Here is a 26,157-nt window from a genome sequence, read left to right as displayed (position 1 = left end):
AACTCCGGGCCAAGATGTTTTTTGGCAGGGAGGCTTTCTCGGCTTGGCCCAAGTGGATAGAGAAGGAGATCATGGAGTGATCCGACCAGACACAGGGGAGAATGGAGGTGGCCGAGAGGTTACAGCGTAGGGACCAGATTTGGTCCAGGATGTGACCATGGGTGTGGGTAGGGACCAAGAGGTGAGGTAAGAAATTGAGACACCGAAGTGTGGCAGAGAAGTCTTTAGAGCAGGAGTCCTCTCTCGGGTCACCCGGCCAGAAATTGAAGTCGCCGAGCAGGAGTAGCGAGGAATTATTTACCGCCAAGGTGGCCAAGAGGTCCTGCAAGGTAGACACAAATGATGGCATGCTTTGAGGGGGGCGGTACATAAGTACCACCGTAAGGGGTACCGGGAGGTTAAGAGAGCGGGCCACCAGAAAGTCAACACTGGGTATGCAAGGGTGCGGAAGAAGCTGGAATTTCATCGAGGAGCGAACTATCATCGCCGCACCACCTCCAGTTTTACCATTAGGGCGGTCAGCACGAAGGGCATAGTGGGTACTAGGGAGAATAGCAAGGAGATCCGGGAGTGAATCAGAGGAGAACCAAGTTTCTGTGAGAAAAAGAAAATCAGGGGAATCAGTGTCCAAAAGGTTGAAAAGGGCAGTTTGATTTTTAACAGCAGAACGAGTGTTGACAAGGATAGCAGAGGCGGCAGGAAAGCCGGAAATGGGGCCAGTATCAGAAGGCGTGGGAGAAATAGAGGAAGAAGGAGTAGGAGAGACGGGGCGAGAACAAAGGGGAACGTAAATACCGTGCGAGGATAGGTGTTGGACTACAGAGGGGGAAAGGGGAGCAGAAGCAGAAAAGGAGCATAATTTTGCAGAGGAGTGCACCAAAGGAAGGGCAGGGTCTGAGGCCCCTGGTCCCGGCCCGTCGCGGACGGGCGCAGACGGGCTTGCCTTAGGCGCGCCTTCTGGCGTGCAAACGGCGCGCCCGCAGCGCGCGTCCGCTGCGCGAACGGTAGAGGCACATGATTTATGGGACAGCTAAAGCAACTGGGTACTGCCCACTTAAGAAATACTTTTTCAGTTGTACGGCACCTGCAAAGTAGCCAGCAGGGACATAACTAGATGTCAGTACCACAGGATAGAGACTATAATTTTATAAGTACAATTTACACATTTTTTTAAGCAGAGTGACTCATATTTTTGGTCCTGGTGAATGCCATGCACCAGTTGGGCAGATTAAGGCAGAAACATGTTGACCACAATATAAAATAGGATTAAATCCATGTCCATGCTTCACTTAGCTTAGTTTTAATCCTACCGGTTGGGTGTCCCAGAATAAAGTGTATTGTACCCAAGAAGATGTAGTTTTAACTCACAATCACTAGATATTCTTATTTATGCACTCTGCCCCTCGTTCCCTAATAAGCTAATAAGGGATGAATACAAAAATAAACCCTCCTGCTCCTCACCCTAGGGTGAGTTGTAGCCAACACCGGCTACCTTGCGGTCCCACTGTGAAGAGGGGACCCAATGATGAAGCATGTCCCCCTCGGCTGAGTGGGGGTTCTCGTCTCTAAAAAGTAATGCTTCTGCACCTGATCTTTATTCCAGTTTTTTTTTATTTTATCACCTGCCCTATACCTTATGTGAGAGAGTTAGTTAGGCATAGTAAGGTGGGTGGTGTCAAATACTCCAAGAGACCCTATTTTGTGAGCTATCCAGTCCCTCATGCAGCAAAGCAGTTCTTCTTCCTGGCAGGATGTTGTTGGTTACAGCAAAGTTCTCATTTGGTGGTGTCAGGGGTTCAGTATTTATACCCAGTTGTTCCTTTGAAGTGGGGGATACTTCAAAGAGGACTTTGAAGATCACAAGTTTCTTGCCTTCTCTGCCTTTTCTCCAGACTCACTATAGGGGGGTATGCAGCTCTTTGTGTGGGGACAGGCAAAGCCCTATTCAGTTGCAAGTATCAGCTACTACCTCCCAATCTACCTCTGGAAGGCCCATCAGTCTGATGATGGGCCAGCAGGATATGAATGTTACACCCATCTCCCTGTGTATGTGACTGTCTAGAGGAAATGAACAAAGTCCAGCTGTCATCCAAATCAGACGTGTGTTCAGATACAGACAGAGGCATAGAATAAAGTAAGAAAATGCCAACTGCCATTTCCAGATTTAAAATGTTAAAATGCAACTTCACCATAAGTTATTATTTAAGTTGTGAGTCCAGAGACATCAAACTCTTTTTTTTTCCAAAATGTTTTCCCAATTGGAAATTACAATTAAAAGATGTTTTAAGGCAATCCCAATGTTAACCTATGTGAGAAAAGCAGCAGTGAAAAACAAATTTGATAGTTTTTCACTACCAGGACATATAAAACCCAAAGGCAAATGTCTTACCTTTTAAATACACTGCACCCTGCCAGTGGCGGCTGGTGACATTGTGGTAGGCGTAAAATGTGCATTGAAGCACACTGCGGTGAGCGTAGTGAGTGAGCCCGAATGACCTAAGGTGGATTTAGAGAGGTTCTGCCCCCAAGAAATTTTTTGAAAAAAGGAGTAGGCAAATGGCGCATTTTCAAGCAAATTTGAGCAAGCAAGATGGTTAATGAAGTGGTGAGGCACAAAAGTTAAGGAAAGGGCCGCACGACTATTGTTTGTGTTGCTTGCGTGCCCAATAGCATTTCCTAAAACTGCCCTTGAATCCTGGAAGTCACTGGAGGGGTGTTAGGAGTGTAGAAGAGATGTGCGAGTTCCTGAAAATGTTGTCAGTTTCGCCAGAGGCCAATAAACCCGGTAAAGAGTAAAAAGATGGTTTTGCTTAAGGTAAACCGATTGATGAAAGTATCCTTCTGCCAGACCCGGTTGGAATGATCTAAGCCCATACCTTGGTATTCTTGGTATACTTGGTATTATGTCTCAGGAAGCCAGCCTCAGTGCATTAACAAATGCATGCCATCTGAATGTGTAAACCTGCCCACATCTCTGCTGACACAGTTTTCTTCCTTGTTAGGATGAATGTTGCAGCCTGTGGGACTGAATCTCATTCACACCGCTCTGCAGCTTTCATGATAACTCTGGTGTGAAGTACCTCTCACCAATTTAAATAGGGGCACGGTTTAAATAATAAAACACTGGTTTTATCACATTCTGCTAGAGATGCAGAATAGCAATGTTACTTAGTCTGAAGGTAAAAAGTTGTCTCCTACCAACATATAATATCAAAGAAGGACATTGGTTCTGATATGTGTGTTACTGAACCTAACGGAACATACTATAGAATAATAAATGGAAAAGGGCGACCGCTCGGTCCCCCCGAACGTATGGTGGAGTACCCCGATCCCCCCGGGAAGCCATTTTTGGGCGGGAGGCGAGTCTCGGCTGGTATGCCCGAAGCGGCGTAGCCGGGGCACGCCTTTTCCCGCCCAAGAGGGGGCTGTCCTAGACACCTACGCCGATGGCCACGCCCCGGAGGCGGATTGGAGGAGGGTCCACGCCCCGCCCGAAGAAGGATAAAAGGAGCAACAAGCCAAGGAAGCATCCTCTTGTTCCTGTGCTCTGAAGCTGCACCTCCCCGTTGCACGTGAGCTCGAGACGGAACGAAGAGCCAATTTTGAGTATTTAATTTTGTGTTTCTTCTTTCAGCGAGTTCGAAGCTTCCTGACCTAGGACCTTGAGGACTACCCGTGGACGATGCCGGGCAAGAAGGTCGGAAAGAGGATCAGAACCGAACAAATGCTTCGTATGCTGGTGAAAGACATGGCGGAAATGAAGAAGCAGATGGCGGCAATGAACGGTGCGGGTGGACCAAAGAAAGTCATCGGACCAGCATTGCCGGGAGTGGTCCCTAAAGGGAGAGGTAGAAGGGGCAAGAAGGGGGCATCGGGTGGGGAGGCCCCGGTTCCCGAATCACCTCCAGCGGACCCGGTCACCCCGATCGAGGTCCCAGTCCCGGTCCCGAATGCGGGACAACCAATCCCCGTGGTGGTCACTCCTGTGAACGAGGGGGATATGCCTCCCGAGCTGGCTGCCCAGTTGGCGGCATGGTTGGGCAGAGAGAATGAGGGGGCCACGGCTGAAGAAGCCAGGTCGATAATGAAGCAGTTGCGGCAATCGAAAGATGCTGCAAAGGCACCGTGTCCTCTTGTTCCCCCGCAGGCTCCCGTGGAACAACCAGTATCGGGCGTTGGTTCGACAGCGACAACGGTCACAGCTACCGGTTCAGGTAAGCAGCCATTGCCGATGGCGGGGGAGGGATCGGTACCCTCGAGAAGGGAAAAAGTCGTTCAACATATCCCGATCGATGTGAAAGAGAGGATTTGGGCGGATAAATATGTGAACATGTTTTCCCTGTTGACCGATCACTATGAGATTGAGCATGTAAAGAACCAGAAAGAGTTTTTACACCCTAGTGTATGGCGAGCAAAAATGGCGGGTTTCAGAGTTGATGAAACGATCTCTAATTGGGCCAGAGCATTTGGAATGTTCACTGCAATTATGGGGGAACGTAGGCCCGAATTAGTGGTAGAGTTAGCCGTTTATCAGACACATATTATGGAATTTTATGAAGCATACGGGGGTAATCAATGGTGTTGTTACGATAGCATACTTCGTAAGTCCAAAGAGTACGACTCATCTCTGACGTGGGATTGTTTCGACTCCATTTCCTGGCAGAAAATTGAGAAGTCGAACACGGCGAAGTCGCCATTTTTAGGCGGGAACGGGGTGGAGTCTTCCCGCCATTCTTTGGGGGCCCCCTTTCGGGCGGGTTCAAGCAGCGATCAGAACACAAAGAATAATGGCAACTCGGGTAAGAAGGGGGTCTGCTGGAACTTTAACAGAGGCAAGTGTTCTAGGCCACAGGGATCGTGCAGGTTCAGGCACGAGTGTGCAGGGTGCGGGCAGTCCTCACACCCCGAGAGTACGTGCAGAGCCAAGACTGGTGATACGGGAGGTAGAGGGGGCGCCAAACAGGTCTAAAATAGACCGAGGGGCGCCATTACCTACCCCGGTTGATATCATGGCATTGATCCCTTGGCTGAACGAATACCCTGATCATATCTCCGCCGGGGTGTTGCGAGACGGTTTCTCATATGGTTTCCGCATCCCGGCGGGGGATTTTCGGGGGGACGCACAATGTAAGAACCAACTATCGGTTCAACAGAATACGGCGGTGGTACAGGCAAAGATTGGTAAGGAAGTGGCCCGAGGTCGGGTTGCTGGACCATATGACATACCACCAGTTGGAAATTTTGTTTGTTCACCTTTGGGAGTGGTTCCCAAAAAGGACCCAGGGGAGTTCAGGTTAATACATAATTTGTCAGCTCCTAGGGGCCTTTCGGTGAACGAAGCGATTGACCCAGGAGTTTGTTCGGTGCAGTACGCATCCTTTGATGAGGCTGTCGCCATGTTGAATCGCCTGGGGCCCGGGGCGCTGATGGCTAAATCAGATATCGAGTCAGTGTTCCGGTTGCTCCTGGTACACCCCGATGATCAGCGTCTCCTAGGTTTTATGTTTCAGGGACGCTATTACATGGATAAATGTATGCCAATGGGTTGCTCCATCTCTTGTGCGTATTTTGAGAAATTCAGTACTTTTTTGCAATGGGCGTTCACAAGAGTCACGGGCTTTACACATCTTATGCATTATCTTGATGATTTTCTGTTTCTGGGGGCAGCCGGGGACATGGAATGTGCACAGGCTGTGGGCGAATTCTGTAATCTGATGGAGGAATTTGGCGTGCAGCTGGCACCCGGTAAGACGGTAGGGCCATCTACTACACTCGAGTTTCTCGGAATTGAGCTCGATTCTGTAGAGGGGTGCTTCCGCTTGCCCGAAGAGAAGGTTATGAAGTTCAGGGCCTCGCTAAAAACATGTCTCGGCGAGAGAAAGGCATCTCTCCACCAGTTACAACAGGTGGTGGGTCAGCTTAACTTTGCCCTGAGAGTAATACCAATGGCTCGCCCCTTCTCCCGTTCTATCGCACAAGCCATGGTGGGCCTCAGGGAAGGGCACCACCGCACAAGACTGTCAACAGAGGTTCGCCAGAATATGCGCATATGGTTGGCATTCCTGGCGGATTTCAATGGTCGTGTGGTATGGACCGACCCGCCAGTATCCTCGGAAGAACTGGGGTTGTGGACCGACTCGGCGGGGAGTGTAGGTTTTGGCGCCATATTCGGCAATCAATGGTCGGCACGAACCTGGCCGGAGTGGTGGCACGATAATGGACTCACTAGTAACATTGGGTTTCTGGAGCTGTTCCCCATTCTGGTGGCCTTACAAACCTGGCCAGAGGGGTTTCGTGATCGCTCTGTGGTGTTCTGGTCTGATAATATGACCGTGGTTGAGTGTATCAATAGTCAGGCAGCACGCTGCAAATGGATTTTGAGATTACTGAAGGAAATTGTCCTGCTATGTATGCGACTAAACGTCCACTTTAGGGCAAGACACGTGCCAGGGGTACTAAATCAGGCAGCTGATGCGCTCTCTCGTTCCCATATGCAGGCCTTCCGGGGTTTTCTGCCCTCAGCGGACTCGGTGGCGGCACCATTTCCCGAAGCTCTCTGGTCTCTCGGTGCCCCGGATTACAAAACCTCGTGGGAGAGAGTCTAGCACCCAGGACAAGGAAGGCATATGAAGGGGCGTTCCGTTCTTATTGGTCCTTTTTGGGTTCAGCTAGGGGGGAGCACTGGGGGCAGGAGGAGTATGTCCTGAAATTTCTGGTATCTTTACATCAGGCAGGCAAGTCAGTGGCTACGGCCAATAGGCACCGGGCCGCCATTTCTTTTATGGCAAGGGCTCATGGCATTCAGGACCCCACATCATCCTTTTTGGCACAAAAGGCGCTGCGAGGGTGGCAACGCCTTGAGGGTCGCAGAGTGGATGAGAGGCACCCGATAGGTTTAGAAAGGTTGTCCTTGTTGCTGTCCGTACTTCCGGCGACATGTTCATCTCAAACAGAGACGGTGCTATTCCGGGCCGCTTTTGCATTAGCATTCCATGGGGCTATGCGGGTAAGCGAACTGGTAGCGCGGAACAAGCAGGATACAGGGGGAAGTCTGTGTCGAGAGCACATCCAAATTAAGGGGGAGACAATGGTGGTTTCAATTGTCAGTTCCAAGACCGATCAGGGAGCGGTCGGGGACAGTGTGGTAGTCCAGCGGATTCCAGGGTCTCCCATGTGCCCGGTAAAATGCGTGGAGGAGTATTTAGCGCAGAGGGCGGCATCATGGGGGGGAACCTTGCTGAGGCACACCGACGCCACCCCACTGACCAGTTTTCAGTTCCAGCGGGTTTTAACGATGGCAATCGCGGCAGCGGGCTTGAACCCGAGCGATTTTGGGACACATTAATTCCGGATAGGTGCTGCTACAGAGGCTACAGCCAGGGGTTTGAGTGTGGATAAAGTGAAACAGTTGGGGCGCTGGTCCTCGAATTGTTATAAGAGGTATGTGCGGTTGCACATGTTGTGAAGCTAATGCATGCACTCACGCTTCTTGTTTTCTGTTTGGTTTTCAGTTTCGCGAGCAGGCTTTGCGGGGCGGACTGTGCAAGTGACCCGACACCTGGGGACCAGCGGTCAAAGATCACCGGCTGAGGCAAGAGTGGTGTGGGTGAGGGTGTGAGGTAAGAAATTGAGACACCGAAGTGTGGCAGAGAAGTCTTTAGAGCAGGAGTCCTCTCTCGGGTCACCCGGCCAGAAATTGAAGTCGCCGAGCAGGAGTAGCGAGGAATTATTTACCGCCAAGGTGGCCAAGAGGTCCTGCAAGGTAGACACAAATGATGGCATGCTTTGAGGGGGGCGGTACATAAGTACCACCGTAAGGGGTACCGGGAGGTTAAGAGAGCGGGCCACCAGAAAGTCAACACTGGGTATGCAAGGGTGCGGAAGAAGCTGGAATTTCATCGAGGAGCGAACTATCATCGCCGCACCACCTCCAGTTTTACCATTAGGGCGGTCAGCACGAAGGGCATAGTGGGTACTAGGGAGAATAGCAAGGAGATCCGGGAGTGAATCAGAGGAGAACCAAGTTTCTGTGAGAAAAAGAAAATCAGGGGAATCAGTGTCCAAAAGGTTGAAAAGGGCAGTTTGATTTTTAACAGCAGAACGAGTGTTGACAAGGATAGCAGAGGCGGCAGGAAAGCCGGAAATGGGGCCAGTATCAGAAGGCGTGGGAGAAATAGAGGAAGAAGGAGTAGGAGAGACGGGGCGAGAACAAAGGGGAACGTAAATACCGTGCGAGGATAGGTGTTGGACTACAGAGGGGGAAAGGGGAGCAGAAGCAGAAAAGGAGCATAATTTTGCAGAGGAGTGCACCAAAGGAAGGGCAGGGTCTGAGGCCCCTGGTCCCGGCCCGTCGCGGACGGGCGCAGACGGGCTTGCCTTAGGCGCGCCTTCTGGCGTGCAAACGGCGCGCCCGCAGCGCGCGTCCGCTGCGCGAACGGTAGAGGCACATGATTTATGGGACAGCTAAAGCAACTGGGTACTGCCCACTTAAGAAATACTTTTTCAGTTGTACGGCACCTGCAAAGTAGCCAGCAGGGACATAACTAGATGTCAGTACCACAGGATAGAGACTATAATTTTATAAGTACAATTTACACATTTTTTTAAGCAGAGTGACTCATATTTTTGGTCCTGGTGAATGCCATGCACCAGTTGGGCAGATTAAGGCAGAAACATGTTGACCACAATATAAAATAGGATTAAATCCATGTCCATGCTTCACTTAGCTTAGTTTTAATCCTACCGGTTGGGTGTCCCAGAATAAAGTGTATTGTACCCAAGAAGATGTAGTTTTAACTCACAATCACTAGATATTCTTATTTATGCACTCTGCCCCTCGTTCCCTAATAAGCTAATAAGGGATGAATACAAAAATAAACCCTCCTGCTCCTCACCCTAGGGTGAGTTGTAGCCAACACCGGCTACCTTGCGGTCCCACTGTGAAGAGGGGACCCAATGATGAAGCATGTCCCCCTCGGCTGAGTGGGGGTTCTCGTCTCTAAAAAGTAATGCTTCTGCACCTGATCTTTATTCCAGTTTTTTTTTTATTTTATCACCTGCCCTATACCTTATGTGAGAGAGTTAGTTAGGCATAGTAAGGTGGGTGGTGTCAAATACTCCAAGAGACCCTATTTTGTGAGCTATCCAGTCCCTCATGCAGCAAAGCAGTTCTTCTTCCTGGCAGGATGTTGTTGGTTACAGCAAAGTTCTCATTTGGTGGTGTCAGGGGTTCAGTATTTATACCCAGTTGTTCCTTTGAAGTGGGGGATACTTCAAAGAGGACTTTGAAGATCACAAGTTTCTTGCCTTCTCTGCCTTTTCTCCAGACTCACTATAGGGGGGTATGCAGCTCTTTGTGTGGGGACAGGCAAAGCCCTATTCAGTTGCAAGTATCAGCTACTACCTCCCAATCTACCTCTGGAAGGCCCATCAGTCTGATGATGGGCCAGCAGGATATGAATGTTACACCCATCTCCCTGTGTATGTGACTGTCTAGAGGAAATGAACAAAGTCCAGCTGTCATCCAAATCAGACGTGTGTTCAGATACAGACAGAGGCATAGAATAAAGTAAGAAAATGCCAACTGCCATTTCCAGATTTAAAATGTTAAAATGCAACTTCACCATAAGTTATTATTTAAGTTGTGAGTCCAGAGACATCAAACTCTTTTTTTTTCCAAAATGTTTTCCCAATTGGAAATTACAATTAAAAGATGTTTTAAGGCAATCCCAATGTTAACCTATGTGAGAAAAGCAGCAGTGAAAAACAAATTTGATAGTTTTTCACTACCAGGACATATAAAACCCAAAGGCAAATGTCTTACCTTTTAAATACACTGCACCCTGCCAGTGGCGGCTGGTGACATTGTGGTAGGCGTAAAATGTGCATTGAAGCACACTGCGGCGAGCGTAGTGAGTGAGCCCGAATGACCTAAGGTGGATTTAGAGAGGTTCTGCCCCCAAGAAATTTTTTGAAAAAAGGAGTAGGCAAATGGCGCATTTTCAAGCAAATTTGAGCAAGCAAGATGGTTAATGAAGTGGTGAGGCACAAAAGTTAAGGAAAGGGCCGCACGACTATTGTTTGTGTTGCTTGCGTGCCCAATAGCATTTCCTAAAACTGCCCTTGAATCCTGGAAGTCACTGGAGGGGTGTTAGGAGTGTAGAAGAGATGTGCGAGTTCCTGAAAATGTTGTCAGTTTCGCCAGAGGCCAATAAACCCGGTAAAGAGTAAAAAGATGGTTTTGCTTAAGGTAAACCGATTGATGAAAGTATCCTTCTGCCAGACCCGGTTGGAATGATCTAAGCCCATACCTTGGTATTCTTGGTATACTTGGTATTATGTCTCAGGAAGCCAGCCTCAGTGCATTAACAAATGCATGCCATCTGAATGTGTAAACCTGCCCACATCTCTGCTGACACAGTTTTCTTCCTTGTTAGGATGAATGTTGCAGCCTGTGGGACTGAATCTCATTCACACCGCTCTGCAGCTTTCATGATAACTCTGGTGTGAAGTACCTCTCACCAATTTAAATAGGGGCACGGTTTAAATAATAAAACACTGGTTTTATCACATTCTGCTAGAGATGCAGAATAGCAATGTTACTTAGTCTGAAGGTAAAAAGTTGTCTCCTACCAACATATAATATCAAAGAAGGACATTGGTTCTGATATGTGTGTTACTGAACCTAACGGAACATACTATAGAATAATAAATGGAAAAGGGCGACCGCTCGGTCCCCCCGAACGTATGGTGGAGTACCCCGATCCCCCCGGGAAGCCATTTTTGGGCGGGAGGCGAGTCTCGGCTGGTATGCCCGAAGCGGCGTAGCCGGGGCACGCCTTTTCCCGCCCAAGAGGGGGCTGTCCTAGACACCTACGCCGATGGCCACGCCCCGGAGGCGGATTGGAGGAGGGTCCACGCCCCGCCCGAAGAAGGATAAAAGGAGCAACAAGCCAAGGAAGCATCCTCTTGTTCCTGTGCTCTGAAGCTGCACCTCCCCGTTGCACGTGAGCTCGAGACGGAACGAAGAGCCAATTTTGAGTATTTAATTTTGTGTTTCTTCTTTCAGCGAGTTCGAAGCTTCCTGACCTAGGACCTTGAGGACTACCCGTGGACGATGCCGGGCAAGAAGGTCGGAAAGAGGATCAGAACCGAACAAATGCTTCGTATGCTGGTGAAAGACATGGCGGAAATGAAGAAGCAGATGGCGGCAATGAACGGTGCGGGTGGACCAAAGAAAGTCATCGGACCAGCATTGCCGGGAGTGGTCCCTAAAGGGAGAGGTAGAAGGGGCAAGAAGGGGGCATCGGGTGGGGAGGCCCCGGTTCCCGAATCACCTCCAGCGGACCCGGTCACCCCGATCGAGGTCCCAGTCCCGGTCCCGAATGCGGGACAACCAATCCCCGTGGTGGTCACTCCTGTGAACGAGGGGGATATGCCTCCCGAGCTGGCTGCCCAGTTGGCGGCATGGTTGGGCAGAGAGAATGAGGGGGCCACGGCTGAAGAAGCCAGGTCGATAATGAAGCAGTTGCGGCAATCGAAAGATGCTGCAAAGGCACCGTGTCCTCTTGTTCCCCCGCAGGCTCCCGTGGAACAACCAGTATCGGGCGTTGGTTCGACAGCGACAACGGTCACAGCTACCGGTTCAGGTAAGCAGCCATTGCCGATGGCGGGGGAGGGATCGGTACCCTCGAGAAGGGAAAAAGTCGTTCAACATATCCCGATCGATGTGAAAGAGAGGATTTGGGCGGATAAATATGTGAACATGTTTTCCCTGTTGACCGATCACTATGAGATTGAGCATGTAAAGAACCAGAAAGAGTTTTTACACCCTAGTGTATGGCGAGCAAAAATGGCGGGTTTCAGAGTTGATGAAACGATCTCTAATTGGGCCAGAGCATTTGGAATGTTCACTGCAATTATGGGGGAACGTAGGCCCGAATTAGTGGTAGAGTTAGCCGTTTATCAGACACATATTATGGAATTTTATGAAGCATACGGGGGTAATCAATGGTGTTGTTACGATAGCATACTTCGTAAGTCCAAAGAGTACGACTCATCTCTGACGTGGGATTGTTTCGACTCCATTTCCTGGCAGAAAATTGAGAAGTCGAACACGGCGAAGTCGCCATTTTTAGGCGGGAACGGGGTGGAGTCTTCCCGCCATTCTTTGGGGGCCCCCTTTCGGGCGGGTTCAAGCAGCGATCAGAACACAAAGAATAATGGCAACTCGGGTAAGAAGGGGGTCTGCTGGAACTTTAACAGAGGCAAGTGTTCTAGGCCACAGGGATCGTGCAGGTTCAGGCACGAGTGTGCAGGGTGCGGGCAGTCCTCACACCCCGAGAGTACGTGCAGAGCCAAGACTGGTGATACGGGAGGTAGAGGGGGCGCCAAACAGGTCTAAAATAGACCGAGGGGCGCCATTACCTACCCCGGTTGATATCATGGCATTGATCCCTTGGCTGAACGAATACCCTGATCATATCTCCGCCGGGGTGTTGCGAGACGGTTTCTCATATGGTTTCCGCATCCCGGCGGGGGATTTTCGGGGGGACGCACAATGTAAGAACCAACTATCGGTTCAACAGAATACGGCGGTGGTACAGGCAAAGATTGGTAAGGAAGTGGCCCGAGGTCGGGTTGCTGGACCATATGACATACCACCAGTTGGAAATTTTGTTTGTTCACCTTTGGGAGTGGTTCCCAAAAAGGACCCAGGGGAGTTCAGGTTAATACATAATTTGTCAGCTCCTAGGGGCCTTTCGGTGAACGAAGCGATTGACCCAGGAGTTTGTTCGGTGCAGTACGCATCCTTTGATGAGGCTGTCGCCATGTTGAATCGCCTGGGGCCCGGGGCGCTGATGGCTAAATCAGATATCGAGTCAGTGTTCCGGTTGCTCCTGGTACACCCCGATGATCAGCGTCTCCTAGGTTTTATGTTTCAGGGACGCTATTACATGGATAAATGTATGCCAATGGGTTGCTCCATCTCTTGTGCGTATTTTGAGAAATTCAGTACTTTTTTGCAATGGGCGTTCACAAGAGTCACGGGCTTTACACATCTTATGCATTATCTTGATGATTTTCTGTTTCTGGGGGCAGCCGGGGACATGGAATGTGCACAGGCTGTGGGCGAATTCTGTAATCTGATGGAGGAATTTGGCGTGCAGCTGGCACCCGGTAAGACGGTAGGGCCATCTACTACACTCGAGTTTCTCGGAATTGAGCTCGATTCTGTAGAGGGGTGCTTCCGCTTGCCCGAAGAGAAGGTTATGAAGTTCAGGGCCTCGCTAAAAACATGTCTCGGCGAGAGAAAGGCATCTCTCCACCAGTTACAACAGGTGGTGGGTCAGCTTAACTTTGCCCTGAGAGTAATACCAATGGCTCGCCCCTTCTCCCGTTCTATCGCACAAGCCATGGTGGGCCTCAGGGAAGGGCACCACCGCACAACACTGTCAACAGAGGTTCGCCAGAATATGCGCATATGGTTGGCATTCCTGGCGGATTTCAATGGTCGTGTGGTATGGACCGACCCGCCAGTATCCTCGGAAGAACTGGGGTTGTGGACCGACTCGGCGGGGAGTGTAGGTTTTGGCGCCATATTCGGCAATCAATGGTCGGCACGAACCTGGCCGGAGTGGTGGCACGATAATGGACTCACTAGTAACATTGGGTTTCTGGAGCTGTTCCCCATTCTGGTGGCCTTACAAACCTGGCCAGAGGGGTTTCGTGATCGCTCTGTGGTGTTCTGGTCTGATAATATGACCGTGGTTGAGTGTATCAATAGTCAGGCAGCACGCTGCAAATGGATTTTGAGATTACTGAAGGAAATTGTCCTGCTATGTATGCGACTAAACGTCCACTTTAGGGCAAGACACGTGCCAGGGGTACTAAATCAGGCAGCTGATGCGCTCTCTCGTTCCCATATGCAGGCCTTCCGGGGTTTTCTGCCCTCAGCGGACTCGGTGGCGGCACCATTTCCCGAAGCTCTCTGGTCTCTCGGTGCCCCGGATTACAAAACCTCGTGGGAGAGAGTCTAGCACCCAGGACAAGGAAGGCATATGAAGGGGCGTTCCGTTCTTATTGGTCCTTTTTGGGTTCAGCTAGGGGGGAGCACTGGGGGCAGGAGGAGTATGTCCTGAAATTTCTGGTATCTTTACATCAGGCAGGCAAGTCAGTGGCTACGGCCAATAGGCACCGGGCCGCCATTTCTTTTATGGCAAGGGCTCATGGCATTCAGGACCCCACATCATCCTTTTTGGCACAAAAGGCGCTGCGAGGGTGGCAACGCCTTGAGGGTCGCAGAGTGGATGAGAGGCACCCGATAGGTTTAGAAAGGTTGTCCTTGTTGCTGTCCGTACTTCCGGCGACATGTTCATCTCAAACAGAGACGGTGCTATTCCGGGCCGCTTTTGCATTAGCATTCCATGGGGCTATGCGGGTAAGCGAACTGGTAGCGCGGAACAAGCAGGATACAGGGGGAAGTCTGTGTCGAGAGCACATCCAAATTAAGGGGGAGACAATGGTGGTTTCAATTGTCAGTTCCAAGACCGATCAGGGAGCGGTCGGGGACAGTGTGGTAGTCCAGCGGATTCCAGGGTCTCCCATGTGCCCGGTAAAATGCGTGGAGGAGTATTTAGCGCAGAGGGCGGCATCATGGGGGGGAACCTTGCTGAGGCACACCGACGCCACCCCACTGACCAGGTTTCAGTTCCAGCGGGTTTTAACGATGGCAATCGCGGCAGCGGGCTTGAACCCGAGCGATTTTGGGACACATTAATTCCGGATAGGTGCTGCTACAGAGGCTACAGCCAGGGGTTTGAGTGTGGATAAAGTGAAACAGTTGGGGCGCTGGTCCTCGAATTGTTATAAGAGGTATGTGCGGTTGCACATGTTGTGAAGCTAATGCATGCACTCACGCTTCTTGTTTTCTGTTTGGTTTTCAGTTTCGCGAGCAGGCTTTGCGGGGCGGACTGTGCAAGTGACCCGACACCTGGGGACCAGCGGTCAAAGATCACCGGCTGAGGCAAGAGTGGTGTGGGTCGTCGGCCACTCATACGTGAGGCGCGCAGCAGACGTATTCAAAGCAGGTGACATGATTCACATGGCTGGCGAATACGGGTACAGGGTGACCTTCTACGGAAGGGGCGGGCTCTGTATTGACCAGTTTCAAACTTTTATGGAGGGTTTGTTAGGGCGGACAAGGTCACCGCCATCAGTAATCATAGTGTATCTTGGGGGCAATGATTTGGTGACCACGGGTCGACGAGTACTTCTCGAATTAATACTATCCACAGTAAGTTGGTTGGCGAGAAGGGTTCCAGGGTGCACGATTGCATGGTCCCACATGATTCCACGGAAGGTGTGGCGGGGGGCTATTTCTGTGTCAGCTTTGAATCACTCGGTGAAGAAGGTGAATAACAAACTTGGTAGATTGTTTCGTACAAGTACATTGCATTCTATTCCTCATGGATGTATCAGGGGGGACCATATGTACCTGGAGGATGGGGTCCATTTGTCCCGGGAGGGGAATGCTTTACTCATAGGAGACTTCGTAGCCTGGTTAAAGAGTTTGTGCAGCCATGACCTTTAGGTAGGATTTTTGTGGGGGGCCGGATAGCCGGTCAACTATCCGGCCTGTGGCGGTAAGGTCATGATCGGTGAGCAGTAATTGGAAGATCCCTAGAGGTGGGGCGTCACCCATTATGGATGGGAGCGCCCGGGGGGAGGCGGCCAGTGGCCCCTCAAACGGGGAGGCGGTCCCCTTCTAAGGATGGGGACGCCGAAAGGGAAGGCGGTCAAGGCCCCTCCCTGGGGAGGAGGGGCTATGGGCCCCTCCTGGGAATTTCCCGGGGCCAGGATATCTGCGACGGCAGATGTGGTAAGCAGTGTGGGGTGGGAGGGGGGTCTACGCTACCTTCTAGACACCTCACACGAGTCCTCGGACGACCATTAAGATGGCATCGAGTAAAACAGGGGCCCCCGTTAAGACAAGGGAAATTGGAAGTTGGCACAGAGGTACAGTCCTCTCTGCGCCCGCCTCTCACAAGTGAGGGGGGAGTTCTGGTATTAGGGATCTGACACCGGTTACGACCTTGCCGTTGGCCCGTAATGTTAGGATGTACAATTTCAATTTTGAGAAATGTATTTACAGGATGTTTTAGTATCGGCTAGGAGAACCTTTGTTAGAGATGTGTTAAGGTTAGCCATGAACATCGTAATGTGTAAATGAAATTGTACATGATATGAAACTGTTATTTTAATGTTTTAATTTTTGTTTCATATTTTAATAAATACGGCCGGGAGGGTAACTCCCTTCCGCCTTCCAAAAGTTCAGGACCGTTTCCGTCTTCCCATTCTTGGGGATTGTGTTGAGAGGGGGTGTCGGGTATCCCAACCATATGGAAAGGGGCGACCGCTCGGTCCCCCCGAACGTATGGTGGAGTACCCCGATCCCCCCGGGAAGCCATTTTTGGGCGGGAGGCGAGTCTCGGCTGGTATGCCCGAAGCGGCGTAGCCGGGGCGCGCCTTTTCCCGCCCAAGAGGGGGCTGTCCTAGACACCTACGCCGATGGCCACGCCCCGGAGGCGGATTGGAGGAGAGTCCACGCCCCGCCCGAAGAAGGATAAAAGGAGCAACAAGCCAAGGAAGCATCCTCTTGTTCCTGTGCTCTGAAGCTGCACCTCCCCGTTGCACGTGAGCTCGAGACGGAACGAAGAGCCAATTTTGACCCACCCACCAGCCCCTGATGACAGCAATTTGTTTTGAATAAAGTCGAATGACATGATACTGTTTCTTTTACAGGTTAATGTGAATAAAGTTGATAATTTTGATATGTAATAAAATGGTTGATCTTTTAACATGGATTTCGGCAAAGTAAGTGCAGCGGAGTTATGTAGTGTGTAGTAGAAGTTATACTTTGAATTGCTCAGTATAATTGTCTTTTATTCTCTTTTAGTTTAGAAATGTCGTATTTATTTTTTGGTCGGGCGGTAAGGTCATGATCGGTGAGCAGTAATTGGAAGATCCCTAGAGGTGGGGCATCACCCATTATGGATGGGAGCGCCCGGGGGGAGGCGGCCAGTGGCCCCTCAAACGGGGAGGCGGTCCCCTTCTAAGGATGGGGACGCCGAAAGGGAAGGCGGTCAAGGCCCCTCCCTGGGGAGGAGGGGCTATGGGCCCCTCCTGGGAATTTCCCGGGGCCAGGATATCTGCGACGGCAGATGTGGTAAGCAGTGTGGGGTGGGAGGGGGGTCTACGCTACCTTCTAGACACCTCACACGAGTCCTCGGACGACCATTAAGATGGCGTCTAGTAAAACAGGGGCCCCCGTTAAGACAAGGGAAATTGGAAGTTGGCACAGAGGTACAGTCCTCTGTGCGCCCGCCTCTCACAAGTGAGGGGGGAGTTCTGGTATTAGGGATCTGACACCGGTTACGACCTTGCCGTTGGCCCGTAATGTTAGGATGTACAATTTCAATTTTGAGAAATGTATTTACAGGATGTTTTAGTATCGGCTAGGAGAACCTTTGTTAGAGATGTGTTAAGGTTAGCCATGAACATCGTAATGTGTAAATGAAATTGTACATGATATGAAACTGTTATTTTAATGTTTTAATTTTTGTTTCATATTTTAATAAATACGGCCGGGGGGGTAACTCCCTCCCGCCTTCCAAAAGTTCAGGACCGTTTCCGTCTTCCCATTCTTGGGGATTGTGTTGAGAGGGGGTGTCGGGTATCCCAACCATATGTATACATGGCACATTCTCGTTTTAGTGATATTCATGTGCAAACCACAATATCAAAAAGATGCTAAGTTAAATACGAGAACTAAAATGAAGACACAGTGGTGTTTAACTCGCAATAAGCGGATAAGTGGCCCAGTTCCACAGCTCTCCCTAAACTAGTCAGACATTTCACCCTAAATCAGACAGACAGTCTCACACAGTTCTAGACAACATCACTGCCATTTGTTGGAAGATCAGAAGACAAATCAATGAAGGCTGCTGGAATGGGACTGCTACATTCCCTCGCTTCCTAAACCAAACTGATTAACAATGGGGGAAGGGCTTTGTGGTTATTTTTTGGTAGAACATGCAGTAATTCAAAAGGGTTGTTTAAATCAATGGAGCAAGAATGCATTGAATAGGGGGGATATTTACAATCAAATGTCAGAGCACGGTGTTACTCCAAAATTGATAACACCGCGCTCTGAAATGTTTTAACCACAGGGATGCACCCAATTTACAAAAATAAGGTGCACCCCTGTATTTTCACTAGCGCTAGTTCTAAATAAGCTGCTTTGTGCCAGGGCAGGCACCCTTGCACATAAACAATCTGTAATGGCGATTTCCTTTTTCTATGTGTGCTGCAATATACAGCACACATAGTAAGAGCAAAATACAAGGAGAAATTTATAATTTCTCCTCATATCACCATGCTACAACCAGGATTTACCTAGTCTTAGTTTTTGGTGCTGCCCATTGCCCTCTTCTTTGCCGCTGCTGTGGTAAGGTTCGCATTTACTAGGTGGTGTTAAGCCATGTTAAGTGGCTTACCACCAACTTGTAAATATGTGGTACAGACCAACGCCATCGGAGCATCAGAAAAAGGTATCCTCCGGTGGCATTGGGGCTTGTAAATATGCCTCTTGTTCTGTTGGTTAAAGGAGGTGTTAATCACTGCGCCAGTCAGTCTATAAGCTGACACTGAGGTGAGAGTAGGAAATAGACCAATAGGTGGAAGGCAAAGGCTAGGACTCTACTGTTGGGAATGGCGGAAGACATTATAATCTCGGACTTGGTTCTAGTTTCTTCTAGGAATACCTTTGACATACAGCATTGGATGAAATTCAACAGAGAACACGTTTCCAGTTTTCTGAATTAAACCAGGTGGCTGTCGTCAGCATGTGCAAGCAACCTCAAACAATATTTATATGCTATTTTACCCATAGGACTAGAGACATAGAGCGAAATAATTATTAATAAATATGTGTATACTATGCAGGTTTAAGACAAATGTCTGAATTTAGGGCCAGATGTAGGTAGACATTTACCGACCGGTAATGGCCGATTCGGCCGTTACCGACCAGTAAATGGCTATTCTAGATGTAGGTGGCCGATTTTACCGATTCTGTAAATTTACAGAATCAGTAAATTTACTGAATCAGTAAAATACCGAATCGGTATTTTTACCGATTCTGTAATTTTGATATGTAGGTGGGACTCTTTTGAGTCCCACAGGCCTTACCGAATCGGTATTTTACCACCCAATCCAATTGGGTGGTAAAATACCGATTCCAGGTGTGCATGCACACCTATGGCATGTGACAGACGGACAAGCCCTTAGGGCATGTCTGTGTGCCACATGTCACACATGCCTTAAATCGGGGTGCTAGAGGGTGTCAAAGTTACACCCCCTGCACCCTTGCAAAAATCGGTATTTACCGAATCGGTAAATACTGATTCGGTAATGCCCATTGATTCCCATGGGCTTCAATGCCCATAGGAATCAATGGGATTCAGTAAATACCGATTCCTACAGAATCGGTAATTCAATTACCGATTTTCCCTACATCTCCCCCCTTCTATTTTACCGATTCATAAATACTGAATCGGTAAAATTCGGTATTTATGAATCGGTAAAATTAACTTACCTACATCTGGCCCTTAGTGCCTTAATCACTTAACGTTTTTCTTAGGAGTAGGCCCCATGACCAGCTGCTTGGATCTCTTCAGGTGGAATATTTCTGCAATGAGCTGCATTACTGTACTTCTGCTTAATCTGTCAACTCAATTCAATTTCAGCTGTATTCAATTTAAAAGATACAACCATAAAAGCATTCTAAAAAAAATATTCTCCTTAAAATTCATCAAGTTTTCAATACCTATTAAAAATGTAAAAACTTAAAAAATATTTTAGAGATGAATAAATATAATACAATAAATGACCAATTAGCTACCATAGATGAATAATACATGAAGTAAATTCCACAAAATGCACTAAGTAAAACGTATTATCTACGTATACAATGAACAAAGAAATAATGACATTCCTTGGAGAAACCAGTCAATATATGTCCTATATTCCTTCATAAAGTAGAGCCTCAACGTGTGAATTGGCCTTTCTCCTATTGATCACAATTTGTATAAAGATCACCACTGCATTACAATCTTTCTCATTATCTAGATAACGGATAAAATAGAAAGCAGATTTATAAAAATACAGTTTTCATTAGGGAATAGAGGTCGTGAAACACTCTTTCTAATATCTCTATAAAAATACAAAAAAGGATAAAATGTAGAGTGGTCTGTTGCAATTTCCCATCGCAGGGGCACCTTGGTATGTTTTGATTCCATTTGCCGATAGTTGAAAAGGCTGTGAGATAGTGAAGAGTACCTGTTCTTAAAGTTGTAAGGTAAAAACTATGTTTGTTACCAGGTGTAAATATGACTGTATGCCTAACGCCATTGGCCCTTCACAATAAACCCTGGTCATCTGTTTTCAATTTGCGTCAGTTTCTCTTAAAAATGTGCCCGTTTTCAGCTCTTTTTTACTATTACCAAGTATTTGGATGGGTCATTAAATCAATATTCTCAGGGCCAAAGGTTGCTAATAATATAATATAATATAATATAATATAATATAATATAATATAATATAATATAATAAACATAACATAATATTATATAATATAATACATACTAAAGGGAAAGACAATTCGTTAGGATTTCCTGAGTAAATATAGTTCCATCTTTACTCCAAATCCCATTCCATACAGTTAGAGCCGATATACTAATTTAGTGGCATATTTACAAGGGCTTTATCTCCGCTTTTTTGGCTTACAAAGCCAAAAAAGCAGAAATAAAACTATTGCCCTATATACAAGAGGGTGCTAACATGCATGCATCGCATGTTAGCACCCTTTTTCCAAACGCCTCCCTTTGCATCTCTAATGAGACGCAAAGTGGGCGTCACTGGGCGCACCCCAGATTGACTACCTTGCAAATATCACTGATGTTCACAACGTGATATTTACAAGGCTGCCCCAGCATTTTAGCACACGTTAGTTTTTGGAGAAAACTGCTAATTTCTCCAAAAACTAACGTCTGCTAAAATGCAGACTTACCTATCCCTAACATTGGGGTGGATTATGCTGATACAACCCTGTGGGTCATATCAGCAAGGACATCGCTGTTTTGCAGGGAACATCGCTGGAAAACCAGCGATGTTCCTGCCAAAACGGCGATAACCTCGCTATCTCTGGAATTTTTTTTGCCTGGAGAAAGGCATTGTTAATTACGTGCTACCAGGGCTATAAATTCCAGAGATAGTCTGCAATAACAAAATTATCGTTAAGCAAGGCCAGTGATAATTATCGCTGGCCATTGATAACTAATTGTCAATATAAAGGACTGCTAGCTTTTTGTGTATATGAATGAGAGAGTTGAATTAGGGGTTGCTAATACTTTTCTTAGAAATTTAGGGGCATATTAACAAGCAATAGCGATAATTATCGCTATGCATGGTTAGAGGGTAAAATTATATCGCCGAGCACCGAGGATTTTTACCGCTGAGATACCTTGATATTATCAAGGTTTATCTTAAAAGAGGTAAAAATCCTGCGAAATGCATGAATATCGCAGAAAAATCTGCGATATACATGCAGTATCGTGACAATGCTCTTATCCATGTTATCCACCTTCCATTGGATAACATGGCTAAGAACTACTTTTGGCAGACGATAGCTTTTGGAGATATTCGCACTTAGCGCGAATATTTCCAAAAGTAGATAATAGGAGCTAGGGATGTTAGCGACTGTTTTCAGTCGCTAACATCTTGGCACGCCCACTTTGCATGTCATTAGCGATAATTATCGCTGACATGCAAAGCGGGCCCAAAGATGATCGCTATCTCCTTAAAGCTGTCGCTAGGTAATAGGGCGATAAAATTATTGCCGCTTTAGCGGGAAAAATTCCTGCTAAAGCGGCGATAAGGCCCTTGGTAATATGCCCCTTCTTCAACAGAAGAGTGCTCTAGCAACTCTAGAATGATTGTTTCTCCATACAAAGTATGTGAAAAATCGGGATAGGTTTACCATGTTCATCCCTATAACAGTAATTCTTCTAATCCAGAATACCACATTTCTTACAATTAAAATCACCAACCCAAACAAAAAAAACAATCTCTCCTAAAGTGATTTGTAAATGTCAATAACTCCTTCTCTAGGCCATTGCTACATTATTTCTAGAATTATCGAAAAAATTATTATGAAAATGTATCATCAGTATACACTGATTATACATAGTTTGAAACCACAAAAATAAAAAAAATTGCGAATTAGAATAAACCTTTTTTAAACACAGGGGAGCTGTAGCTGAAGCCAAGGCAGCAAGTCCTCCTTTGGCCCTTCCACTCCGAGATGGAGTAGCAACCGTAGAGAATCCGTCAATATAGAAGGCATCAGTGTGCTAGGTTTCCTGTAGCAAAATTATTTGACAATGTTTGATAGATTCAAGCCACCCTTTGTCATTCGTCTTATTTTTAGTCTGGCTATATTCCATGTTGCGACAATCATGTTTGTATATGGTAAGGACTTATTTGATTCAGGTTCTTGAATGATTTGGGCTTGTATAGGCTTTCTGTTGTTATTTTTGCCTTGATCAGCAACAATTGTGGGATCTGTATCCTTTCGTAGTCAATCAATGTCGCTGCTTCTTCTTAGGGGGAAGAATGTGTTGTTTAGTGGGAGGGGGTATTCCGATCAGCTAGGATAGGCCCATTATAAGAACAGGTGAATTGCTTTGTGCCAGGTTTGTAAAAATACGCCAATGGAACTGCGATGATAATTCTTTATCTGTCATTTGGGCTTGGCATCAACTTACTCTTCACCCTCATTTTTCTAACTTTCTTAACTCTCATATACATTGTTTCTATCACCTCAAAGCAACCTTATTCTCTTTCCAGAAATATTCTGAATGCTTTGTATATATTTATCAGTGGAAATCCAAAAATGCTATACAGCTATCTGTTAGCACAGATTTTGTGGCCACTTTTAAAAAACTGAGGCAGCATAAATGATCTTAACAATTCAATCTAAAACACTGTGGTCATTATTAGATGGGTGTTGTTAAATGTTTAAAGATATAGCATTCTGGAATTTTTGCTAATTCCATCATTATCTTTCAAAGCAACATATCATAAACAGGAATGTACACCAGCAAAAGATTGTTAAATATGTTTTCCATTGAAAAGATAAATGTACCCTATAACCTCAGTCATCCTTTCATATAAAAGACATTTTGATACATGTTAATGTTCCTTAATTATGTTATTTCTTATTATTAATGAAACATAAGCTGCTAAGAAAGCCAATTTAACCTATTTTCTCATTTAGATACAAACGAATGTATGCAATGCCCTGATGACCAGTGGTCTAATGAGAAACGTGATCAATGCATCCAAAAAGAGACCGAGTTCCTCTCATTTAAAGAGCCTTTGGGGCAGATGCTCTCTATCTGTGCTGCTATCTTGACCTTCCTTGCTGCCTCCATCCTTTGTGTCTTCATCAATTACCGAGATTCTCCCATTGTCAAAGCCAACAACCGTGGACTCAGCTACCTGCTCCTCCTATCCCTCATGTTATGCTTTCTTTGCTCCTTTATATTTATTGAGGATCCCGGGAGGCTCACCTGCATGCTGCGACAAACAGTCTTTGGTGTAATATTTTCACTGAGTGTCTCCTCTGTCCTAGCAAAAACCATAATTGTTGTCATTGCGTTCAAGACAATACATCCCAAAAGCCCTGCAAGGAAATGGCTTGGATCAAAGACACCTTGCTGGCTAGTCTTCATCAGTTCTATAATACAAGGTCTTATCTGTGTTCTTTGGCTCATGAAATCTCCTCCATTTCCAGAACTAAATATGAAGTCTTACAATGAAAAGATCATCTTTGAGTGTAATGAAGGAGACGCCATCTTCTTCTACTGCATGCTGGGATACATGGGCCTCCTGGCCACAGTCAGCTTTATTGTGGCCTTTCTCTCAAGGAATCTCCCTGGAAGCTTCAACGAGGCCAAGCTGATCACCTTCAGTATGCTGGTGTTTGTCAGTGTGTGGATCTCCTTCATCCCGGCATACATGAGCACACGGGGCAAGTACATGGTGGCCGTGGAGGTGTTTGCCATCCTCTGCTCCAGCGCTGGACTTCTGGGGTGTATATTCTTTCCTAAGTGTTATATTATACTGCTGAGGCCAGAAAAAAACACCAAAAAACATTTAATTGGAAAGACCCATTTTAAAAACAAATAGGAATTTTCCATAGCAACATACTGGGTATGTACACTTTATAAAAGACATGGACTTGAAGGTAATTCGAGAAGACGAATCCTCAAATTGACATCTCAAGGAAGATATTTGTGGTTGGATGCTTGTGGCTAACTTCAATATACAGCTCATTTCAATAAATGTATATCCCTACACCTTGTCTTTTCTGGATTCAAAAGTACCTTCGTGAAACCTTCTGCTTATTCTCCACCTATGCAGTTTTACTATCCACACCCTCACAAGTAAAAAGTAACAGTAGCATAACTGGGTTTAGAAAGCAGTGTTACATAAACAAATCTTCTGTGACACTGAGGTAAAAGAATATGAATATAGTATGAAATACATAAACACTACTTCCAAACGGATATATGACGTAACAACGCGTCCTTTTACAACGCATACCATGACCACGGATCTATTACAACGCAGGTCATGTTACAACGGATCCTTTTACAACGCAATTCACTACAACGCAGGTACTATTACAACGCAATACCATTACATCGTAAGTATAATTACAGGTAAGTAAATAAAAGTAATATTTAATGTAAATATTTATTAATGTATAATTAATTTAAATTATTTATTATTAAAAAAATAAAACATATATTAATACAATTAATTTTAATTTTTTAAATTGTAAATATATATTAAAAATACCCCTGTACCCCAAAACCCAAACCCAGCCCTAAAACCTAAAAATACCCCTGTACCCCAAAACCCAAACCCAGCCCTAAAACCTAAAAATACCCCTGTACCCCAAAACCCAAACCCAGCCCTTAAACCTAAAAATACCCCTGTACCTCAAAACCCAAACCCAGCCCTAAAACCTAAAAATACCCCTGTACCTCAAAACCCAACCCCAGCCCTAAAACCTAAAAATACCCCTGTACCTCAAAACCCAAACCCAGCCCTAAAACCTAAAAATACCCCTGTACCCCAAAACCCAAACCCAGCCCTAAAACCTAAAAATACCCCTGTACCCCAAAACCCAAACCCAGCCCTAAAACCTAAAAATACCCCTGTACCCCAAAACCCAAACCCAGCCCTAAAACCTAAAAATACCCCTGTCCCCCAAAACCCAAACCCAGCCCTAAAACCTAAAAATACCCCTGTACCCCAAAACCCAAACCCAGCCCTAAAACCTAAAAATACCCCTGTACCCCAAAACCCAAACCCAGCCCTAAAACCTAAAAATACCCCTGTACCCCAAAACCCAAACCCAGCCCTAAAACCTAAAAATACCCCTGTACCCCAAAACCCAAACCCAGCCCTTAAACCTAAAAATACCCCTGTACCCCAAAACCCAAACCCAGCCCTAAAACCTAAAAATACCCCTGTACCCCAAAACCCCCAAAAAGATAAACTTACCTATAATTATACTTACGATGTAATGGTATTGCGTTGTAATAGTACCTGCGTTGTAGTGAATAGCGTTGTAAAAGGATCCGTTGTAACATGACCTTCGTTGTAAAAAATCCGTGGTCATGGAATCCGTTGTAAAAAATCCGTGGTAACAGTTGTACACCCTCAGCCCGGGCTGATGCAGTGCAACTCGAGCTGCTGGGGGTTCAGCCAGGGGCGTAACATAGGCCCCTGCGTTGCCCATGGAGGCAAGTACCAGGGGCCCCCTTAGCACAGTCCAGTGGATGCCCGGCCACCAGAAACCCAAAACGGCTGCATTCTCATGCTAATGCCGGGCGCCTCGGGTGGGGGCTAATGGCTGAGTACTGGGTGAGGTGCAAGTCCGCACGTGCTGCTTCTCCATCCTGACAATGGTGACACTTGACCCCCGTCCTCCTCAGGCTGAACAGGACTCCCCACCGCTCCTAA

At 47.0% G+C, this 26,157-nt stretch overlaps 1 protein-coding gene across 1 annotated transcript in view; it reads left to right on the top strand.

Moving 5' to 3' along the window:
• The window catches only part of LOC147693289 (extracellular calcium-sensing receptor-like), a 73,742-nt gene extending 49,433 nt beyond the window's left edge, over window positions 1-24,309 (top strand). The window contains exon 7 of the mRNA XM_086935898.1: window positions 23,396-24,309. Coding sequence (XP_086792024.1) covers window positions 23,396-24,309 — 914 coding nt within the window. The remainder of the gene's footprint in view (window positions 1-23,395) is intronic.
• The last annotated feature ends 1,848 nt before the right edge of the window (window positions 24,310-26,157 follow it).

Source organism: Lissotriton vulgaris, chromosome 8 (genome assembly GCF_964263255.1).
Source record: "Lissotriton vulgaris chromosome 8, aLisVul1.2, whole genome shotgun sequence".
NCBI classification, from domain to species: domain Eukaryota; kingdom Metazoa; phylum Chordata; class Amphibia; order Caudata; family Salamandridae; genus Lissotriton; species Lissotriton vulgaris.
This window is presented reverse-complemented; position numbering and strand designations above follow the sequence as displayed.